This window comes from Oncorhynchus keta, chromosome 21, assembly GCF_023373465.1.
Source record: "Oncorhynchus keta strain PuntledgeMale-10-30-2019 chromosome 21, Oket_V2, whole genome shotgun sequence".
Taxonomy (NCBI): Eukaryota; Metazoa; Chordata; class Actinopteri; order Salmoniformes; family Salmonidae; genus Oncorhynchus; species Oncorhynchus keta.
The window spans coordinates 2,051,686-2,061,429 of record NC_068441.1 but is presented as its reverse complement, the minus strand read 5'-3'; the positions used below and the strand labels follow the sequence as shown (position 1 = coordinate 2,061,429).

The window sequence follows — 9,744 nt, the reverse complement described above, 5'->3', positions numbered from 1 at the left end:
AGAGAGGAATGAGTCAAAGGTAGACGTGGGGAGGTTAAAGTCGCCCAGAACTGTGAGAGGTGAGCCGTCCTCAGGAAAGGAGCTTATCAAGGCATCAAGCTCATTGATGAACTCTCTGAGGAACCTGGAGGGCGATAAATGATAAGGATGTTAAGCTTGAAAGGGCTGGTAACTGTGACAGCATGGAATTCAAAGGAGGCGATAGACAGATGGGTAAGGGGAAAAAGAGAGAATGACCACTTGGGAGAGATGAGGATCCCGGTGCCACCACCCCGCTGACCAGAAGCTCTCGGGGTGTGCGAGAACACGTGGGCGGACGAAGAGAGAGCAGTAGGAGTAGCAGTGTTATCTGTGGTGATCCATGTTTCCGTCAGTGCCAAGAAGTCGAGGGACTGGAGGGAGGCATAGGCTGAGATGAACTCTGCCTTGTTGGCCGCAGATCGGCAGTTCCAGAGGCTACCGGAGACCTGGAACTCCACGTGGGTCGTGCGCGCTGGGACCACCAGATTAGGGTGGCCGCGGCCACGCGGTGTGGAGCGTTTGAATGGTCTGTCACACATGTTATCCAGATACTGACTGTTAACACTTGGTGGTCGATAGAAGCTTCCCACAAGAATGGGCTTTAGGTGAGGCAGGTGAACCTGTAGCCATATTACATCAACAGTATTTAACATTAGATCGTCTCTAAGCTTTACAGGAATGTGGCTCTTTATATAGACCACAACACCGCCCCTGTTGGCATTTATGTATTTCAGTAGATGTCATAACCATGTATTGCTACCACTGTATCATCAAAGGTATGATCTAAGTGAGTTTCAGAGTCAGAATATGAATGTCTGTTACAAGCAAGTTATTGACGTCATGAACCTTGTTTCTCAGGCTGCATGTGTTCATATGGGCTATTTTTAGCACTTTTCTGGGTTGCTTGATTGTTTTTAATGCTTTACTGGGAAGCTTATCAGAAGTAGACTTGATAGTGCAGGGTGAGCTGCACAAAGTGGTCTTCCTATTAGGGCACACCACCTCAGTGCTAACAGTATAACTCTGGTTCATAGGCTCATGATTACTGCATCCAATAGCTGTTGGATTAACAAAAGTATTCAGGGCAATTAGGGGGACATAAATGAAGTTACTTACGTTGTGTCTGCCAACGCCCCGAGGATAATGTGCATTTGATGCAGCATTATGACGACTCATTGTCCCAATGCTAGGGATTAACTGAGCTGGTCTTAGGTCATTGATAAATCATTGTTTCAACGCAGGGTAGCCTAGTGGTTAGAGTGTTGGACTAGTAACCGAAAGGTTGCAAGTTCGAATCCCCGAGCTGACAAGGTACAAATCTGTCGTTCTGCCCCTGAACAGGCAGTTAACCCACTGTTCGTTCCTAGGCTGTCATTGAAAATAAGAATTTGTTCTTAACTCACTTGCCTAGTAAAATAAAGGTAAAATTAAAATATTAAAAAAATCCTTGAAATGCGTAGACAGAGTTCCAGGAGCCAAGATGATTTGGATGGACACCGCCATTCCTGTAGAGTATCTTCTGTTTCCAGAAGGTGTTAAAGTTATCTATAAAAGTGACTCCAGCAGAGCTACAGTAATCGTTTAGCCAGATGTACAATGCCAGCAGATTGCTGAATCTTTCACACCCACTGACCAACGATGGTACTGGACCTGGAATGATTGGCCGTTTTTTTGGAGTCTTTTAAATGCTAAAATCAGTTCTTAAAATCCATTTTCAGATGTTCTGAGCTAGCCTTCCTGATGTCATTTACATTTACATTACATTTACATTTAAGTCATTTAGCAGACGCTCTTATCCAGAGCGACTTACAAATTGGTGCATTCACCTTATGACATCCAGTGGAACAGCCACTTTACAATAGTGCATCTAAATCTTTTAAGGGGGGTGAGAAGGATTACTTTATCCTATCCTAGGTATTCCTTAAAGAGGTGGGGTTTCAGGTGTCTCCGGAAGGTGGTGATTGACTCCGCTGTCCTGGCGTCGTGAGGGAGTTTGTTCCACCATTGGGGGCCAGAGCAGCGAACAGTTTTGACTGGGCTGAGCGGGAACTGTACTTCCTCAGTGGTAGGGAGGCGAGCAGGCCAGAGGTGGATGAACGCAGTGCCCTTGTTTGGGTGTAGGGCCTGATCAGAGCCTGGAGGTACTGAGGTGCCGTTCCCCTCACAGCTCCGTAGGCAAGCACCATGGTCTTGTAGCGGATGCGAGCTTCAACTGGAAGCCAGTGGAGAGAGCGGAGGAGCGGGGTGACGTGAGAGAACTTGAGAAGGTTGAACACCAGACGGGCTGCGGCGTTCTGGATGAGTTGTAGGGGTTTAATGGCACAGGCAGGGAGCCCAGCCAACAGCGAGTTGCAGTAATCCAGACGGGAGATGACAAGTGCCTGGATTAGGACCTGCGCCACTTCCTGTGTGAGGCAGGGTCGTACTCTGCGGATGTTGTAGAGCATGAACCTACAGGAACGGGCCACCGCCTTGATGTTAGTTGAGAACGACAGGGTGTTGTCCAGGATCACGCCAAGGTTCTTAGCGCTCTGGCCCCACATGGACTACGATAGTGTCAGCTCTGGCATCTGTTGTAGAACAGTCGGAAGCAGCCTTGTGATGTCCTGTACTCGAACTCCTGGGTAGCACCGGGTTTTTGCCTTGGGAACCGAGATGTTTCTAACCATAGAGCTGCCTATGATGACAGCTGGCGATGTTAAGTGGGCCGGTCTCTCAGGACGACACTTCAAAACCTTATTCCATATGATAATTTTTTTTTACTCTCTTTTTTGCTATTTATGAATGAGTTATTCAATGCGTTTCTATGGGCTATAGTAGTAAAGACTAAATTCAATAATTGATCAAGTAAAACTAATTATTAAGAAATGGAGACCTGAAGAGGTCCTAAAATTCTAAATCAAATAGCTAAATGATCCATGGTATGACTACCTTAAAGCAATTCCATATGTTAGCTTAGTCTTATTTATTATTATTAAAGAAGGTTGACTAGAGGCTGGCACAGTGGGAGCTGGCCATTTTACTGTGTGCCATTGTTATCACAGGGCCAGTGACAATTGTGACTAAGCCTGTCACAATTACAAATGGCAAGGCCTCACTCCTCCTCCTCTTTCTCTATCTTTGCCAAGCCATGCCAACCCCCTTATTGGATACATCTGCACTAACACCACCCACCCACCCTTAGCCTGCCCCCACCAACCCCAGCCACCATAACTACCATGCCTTTACAGGCAGGACTCTTCTACCAGGGTATGTGTGCGTGTGCGTTTGCGTGTGCAATCTTGTGCCGTGAGAAAGAGAGAGAGAGAGGGTGAAAGGAGAGGGGTTAAGTGACGTTATCTTTGTGTTTGTGTGAGAAGGAGCAGGGTTGTGTGTGCATCTGAAAGAGAGGTTGGGTTGTAACTGTCAGCCTAGTTCCTGTTGCAGAGAGAGACAAGCGTGAGCCCATGTTGGGGTGTAAATTGATTTCATGGGGCCAGACCCTTAGTAAGAACTGGGAGCATTGAGGTGGAGGGCAACTTTTACAGATGAAAAATCATCACTTTCCTGTGTGGCTTCTAGCCTCGAGGTTCACTGTCTTTCACAGAAGAATTGTGGGGGAAAAAGTGGATCGCTCTATAAAAGCGGATCGCTCGATAAAAGCAGATCGCTCTATGAAAGCAGCACAAGCCGCGCCGACGACTTGGGAGCTGTCCACCAATGTGGTGCTGAAACGAGACACACTTTCAATGTAGCTCTATACATTCTCTCTCTCTCGCTTTTTCTTTATTTTTCTTTCTCTCTGACACATATAGTTATGTAACAGCAACAACTGACTAAATGAATCAATGGATCGATATCTAAAAGAGCCGACGTGTCGATAACTGCATAGGCCTAATGCATCCATGTCGGATTCAGGTTTCCTGTAGAGTTGGAAATTATGGAATTCTAATTTTGGTAGACTCAATTTTTTTAAAATTCGAGCTGCGCTGCAAAATTAATTTCTCACAGAAAATAACATATTTGGTTTCTTCTTGCTGAGAGAAGCAATATTATCCCACCCACATTCATGTGTCAAAACGGCTGTCCATCTCATTATTACACTTGGAACTGTGACAGCAGCAAACCCAGAGCTGGCCAGCTGTAGGCTACGCATCTGGCTAAGAGGCGGGCATGGGCTGGTCTGTGAACGCCCGCGTGGAATAACTTGTGTAGAGAAGGAAGGAGGGAGGTGGAGTACAGAGCAGTAGTGTAGTGTAGAAACCGCGTTCTCTGTCTTCAGTCTCTGGTCCGCGCAGTCTGAGCTCATCAGCCAGCGGTTGGAGTAGAGCTCTGCTTGACGCGCAAAGAGCAGGTCATCAGGCTACTCCCCTACAATGCGCTGCCTGTCAGCGGTGCGGCAACAGCTGTAGCTAGCGCGGTAGAGCGGCACGTCACTTTCATGGTCTCTCCAGCCAAAACTGCACTATCTTTGGACAGTTTGCCAAGTGCGCTTCTTCAGAGAAAGGCTGTTGGTGTCCGGTTTCCCTGAATACCCCTCTCTCTCTCTCTCTCTCTCTCTCTCTCTCTCTCTCTCTCTCTCTCTCTCTCTCTCTCTCTCTCTCTCTCTCTCTCTCTCTCTCTCTCTCTCTTTCTCTCTCATCGCGTGGGGCTGGCGTGTGATCTGATCTCCGACCTGTCCTCGCGACTCACCGGGAGGGGGGACACGACACAATCACCACCCAACACGCGCTCGACTGGGGCCAGGCTGTGCGAGTCACGGATCGCTCCCGAGTCGCCCCGCGCGCTCGCCCTTGGGCTTGCGCCCATGGAGGGGGACGTCATGGACAAACTGGGGGACATGGCCTCGGTGTATGAGTTCGACCCGATCACCGGGAACATCCCCGCTACTAAAGTAGAGATCACCGTCTCATGCAGGTAAGTTCTTAACCCCGATCTCTGATCTTCAGTTCTAAGTTCCTCCAAAATTGTTCCAAAGCTGTGCTATTCTTAACCGCAGTGGTCCGTGTTCAGTTTTACATTTGATAACACACCACTTAGCAAGTCGTCTTCAACTGCTGTTGAGTCCTGACGACTGGCCGCGCTTTATGGTGAGGACAGATAGCCTATGGATCGTAGATATACAATGAGTGTACAAAACATTAAGAACACCTGCTCTTCCCATGACTGGCCAGGTGAATCCAGGTGAAAGATAAGATCCCTTATTGATGTCACTTGTTAAATCCACTTCAATCAGTGTAGATGAAGGGGAGGAGACAGGTTAAATAAGGATTGTTAAGCCTTGAGACAATTGAGACATGGATGTGTGGCATTCAGAAGGTGAATGAGCAAGACCAAATATTTAAGTACCTTTGAATGGGGTATGTGCAACTCAGTATTAGGAAGGTGTCCTTAATGTTTTGTACACTCAGTGTATAGTCTTGTGATTGTGCATAGCGTCAGTGCAAGATAGGGTCAGTGCAGATAGTTCGGGTAACCATTAATCAACTGAGATCATTAGCAAGCACACTGTAGCAGCGTCACATAGTCAATTCAATATTAGGAAGGTGTTCCTAATGTTTGGTATACTCCATGTAGACTTGTAGGCGAATGGATACGGGAGACTCACTGAGTGTGGAGGGGTTTTGGGTGGGACTGCTATCTGCATTCGACTAAGGTAGGCTGTGGCTGAATAATGCAGGATAGGAAGTTACAGCTGAGATGTCACTATCACAAGTTTTGTTATCTTTTTCACATCAGCTTTTTTTTAAATTAGGGATCAATTCTTTCATTGAGGAAAGTTACACTTGGATTGAATTTTTTTTTGTCATTTAAACAGACATGTGCTCTTTGTTATGTAATTATCACTGTGCTACAGTGCCACTTTCCATCCAGCCGCTCTCCAGAACCTAGCTGGATGAATCACTTTTAATAGATCGGCTGGCTGCACTGTGTCACAATGTATTGGCTAATTATTTAGTTGTTGTTGGTGGTGAGTGATGCTCCAGTGTAGAGTGCAGGTTGCGGGAATACGTGCACTTTGATGCACCCGCAGTGCACGGTATGTTTGAATGTGAGTCTGTGGGTCTTTAAGTGATTTGAGAGTCCGCTTAAGTCCACTTTGCAGTGTGTGTGTGTCAAAATCAAATGACATTTTATTGGTTGTGCACAGTACACATATTTTGCAGATATTATTGCAGGTGCAACAAAATGCTTATGTTTCTAGCGCCAACAGTGCAGTGATATCTAACAATACAAAACAAAACACACAAATCCATAAAATAAAAATGAAGAAATTAAGAGATATGAGAACGAGAAATCAGTCCGGAATATATATATATATATAAAGTGTGTGTACAGCAGTAGTTATATATGATGACTAGAATGCAGTATATACATATGAAGTGGGCAAACCAGTACGTAAACATTATTAAAGTGATTAGTGTTCAATAACTATGTACAGTACATAGGGCAGGGTAGAGTACTGGGTGATAGCCGGCTAGTAACAGTGACTATGGTTCAGGGCAGTGTACAGGGCGGAGGCTGGCTAGTGGTGACAATTAACAGTCTGATGGCCTTGAGATAGAAGCTGTTTTTCAGTCTCTCGGTCCCAGCTTTAATGCACCTGCACCGTGGCTCGGGTGGCTGAGGTCCTTGATTATCTGCTTGGCCTTCCTGTGACACCAGGTGCTGTAGATGTCCTGGAGGGCAGGCTGACCCCACCACCACCCTCTGGAGACCCCTGCGGTTGCGGTCGGTGCAATTGCCATACTAGGTTGTGATACATTCCGACAGGATGCTCTCAATGAAGCATCTGTAGAAGTTTGTGGGATTTTTTCTTCTGCCCCCTGAGATTGAAGAGGTGCTGTCGTGCCTTCGTCTGTGTGAATGGACCATTTCAGGTTGTCAGTGATTTGCACGCCGAGGAACTTAACGCTTTTCACCTTCTCCACTGCTGCCCTGTTGATGGGAGCATGCTCTCTCCGCTGCCTCCTGAAGTTCACGATCAGCTCCTTCATTTTGTTAATAAAAAAAAAAACAGTTTTTGCTTTGTCATTATGGGGTATTGCTTGTGTTGTGGTTAAATACGGTGCTTCGCGCTTTCAGTTTTGTGCCACCTGTCCACAGTTTTAGGTTTGGATAAGTTCCAATAGTCACAGTGGGAACAAAATCCTCTATGCACTTCCTGATGAACTCGGTCACCGAGTCAGTGTATAAGCCAATACTATTCTCAGAGGCAACCCAAAACAGTTCCTAGTCCACGTGAACAAAACAATCTTGAAGCATGGATTTCTGATTGGTTAGGCCAACGTTGAACTGAACAGTTCTTACCACAGGTACTTCCATTTGAAGTTTCTGCCTATAAGAGGGGGGGGGGGGCAGCAATGTGGAGGCCTGATCTGATTTGCTGAAGGGTGGGTGGGGGAGGGCCTAGGTCGCCACCCCGGAAGGGAAAGGAGCAATTGCGAAGAGTGCTTGATGCGCAAGTAGCACAGGAGATGTTGATAGAATTTCGGAAGCGTTTTCCTCAGATTTCCTATTTTAGAGGGTCGGATGCGAGAGTTTTTACTCACTAAAGTAACAACACAGTTTGGTGAAAGACTTAGTAACTTAGTTGTAGTCACAATGTGGTTATCTATAACTACAAACATGGTTATATTTGACAGTTTTTACATATGAACTTATTTCCGGATGTCTTCGGAACTACATACAGTGCACTATTTCTCAACGTCATATGGAGAACTGGTGCTGCCTAGCTGGTCCCAGCTGGCTAGCGTTAGCTACTAGCCATGCTAGAATGTATTTACATTCCAAACCAAGTGTTGGCGCTGGGGAGCTACTATGTACAGTTGAAGTCAGAAGTTTACATAAACCTTAGCCAAATACATTTATACTCAGTTTTTCACAATTCCTGACATTAGTTCTAGTAAAGAGTTCTTAGGTCAGTTAGGATCACCACTTTATTTTAAGAATGTGAAATGTCAGAATAATATTAGAGATAATTATTTCCTTCATCTTTTATTTCTTTCATCACATTTTTTATTTCTTTCATCACAAGTTGACATAAACTCAATTAGTATTTGGTAGCATTGCATTTAATTTGTTTAGCGTGGGTCAAACGTTTCGGATAGCCTTCCACAAGCTTTTGGGCCATTCCTCCTGACAGAGCTTGTGTAACTGAGTCAGGTTTGTAGGTCTCCTTGCTCACACATACTTTTCAGTTCTTCCCACAAGTTTTCTATGGGATTGAGGTCAAGACTTTGTGATGGCCATTCCAATACCTTGACTTTGTTGTCCTTAAGCCAATTTGCCACAACTTTGGAAGTATGCTTGGGGTCATTGTCCATTTGGAAGACCAAGCTTTAACTTCCTGACTGATGTCTTGAGATGTTGCTTCAATATATCCCCATAATTGTCCTCCCTCATGATGCCATCTATTTTGTGAAGTGCACCAATCCCTCCTGCAGCAAAGCACCCCCACACCATGATGCTGCCACCCCCGTGCTTCACGGTATGGATGGTGTTCTTCGGCTTGCAAGCCTCCCCCTTTTTCCTCCAAACATAACAATGGTCATTACGGCCAAACAGTTCGATTTTTGTTTCGTCAGACCAGAGCACATTTCTCCAAAAAGTACAATCTTTGTCCCCATGTGCAGTTGCAAACCATAGACTGGCTTTTTTGTGGCGGTTTTGGAGCAGTGGCTTCTTCCTTGCTGAGCAGCCTTTCAGGTTATGTCGATATAGGACTCGTTTTACTGTGGATATAGATTTTGTACCTGTTTCCTCCAGCATCTTCACAAGGTCCTTTGCTGTTATTCTGGGATTGATTTGCACTTTTCGCACCAAAGTACCTTCATCTCCAGGAGACACAACGCTTCTCCTTCCTGAGTGTTATGATGGCTGCGTGGTCCCATGGTGTTTATACTTGCGTATTATTGTTTGTACTGATGAACGTGGTACCTTCAGGCGTTTGGAAATTGCTCCCAAGGATGAACCAGACTTGTGGAGGTCTACAATTATTTTTCTGAGGTCTTGGCTGATTTCTTTTGATTTCCCCATGATGTCAAGCAAAGAGGCACTGAGTTTGAAGGTAGGCCTTGAAATACATCCACAGGTACACCTCCAATTGACTCAAATGATGTCAATAAGACTATCAGAAGCTTCTAAAGCCATGACGTTGTTTTCTGGAATTTTCTAAGCTGTTTAAAGGCACATTCAACTTGACCCACTGGAATTGTGATGCAGTGAATTAAGTGAAATAATCTGTCTGTAAACAATTGTTGGAAAAATTACTTGTCATGCACAAGTAGATGTCCTTACCGACTTGCCAAAACTAGTTTGTTAACAAGACATTTGTGTAGTGGTTGAAAACCGAGTTTCAATGAATCCAACCTGAGTGTATGTAAACATCCTACTTCAACTGTACATCCACAAAGAAGAAACCATATACATTCATATGTAAAACTGCCGTTGATTGTAACAAGTGCAGTAATACCCACATAATGCAGTAATACCCACAAGGACAGGGTTACGACTCATTTGTCTGCAAAAAACAAATACTACCACTGCACTATCGAGAGCATCCTGATCGGCTGCATCACGGCCTGGTACGGGAATTGCTCAGTCCTTGACCGCAAGGCCCTCCAGCTTGTGGTAAAGATTGTGGTAAAGATTGTGGCTTGTGGTAAAGATGGCCCAGTACATCATCCCACCCATCCAGGACATCTACTCGAAACAGTGCCTGAGGAAGGCTGTATCAAGGAC

General features: G+C 45.4%; 1 protein-coding gene across 4 annotated transcripts in view; it reads left to right on the top strand.

Annotated features, from left to right (window-relative positions):
* The first annotated feature begins 4,236 nt into the window (after positions 1 to 4,236).
* Positions 4,237 to 9,744, top strand: part of LOC118399920 (copine-5) — a 227,055-nt gene continuing 221,547 nt past the window's right edge. For 2 of the 4 annotated variants that reach the window (XM_052473215.1, XM_052473216.1), the window contains exon 1: positions 4,237 to 4,917. In XM_052473215.1, coding sequence (XP_052329175.1) covers positions 4,808 to 4,917 — 110 coding nt within the window. In that variant the 5' untranslated portion in view covers positions 4,237 to 4,807. The remainder of the gene's footprint in view (positions 4,918 to 9,744) is intronic. The other 2 variants (XM_052473214.1, XM_052473213.1) reach the window with 2 other exon arrangements.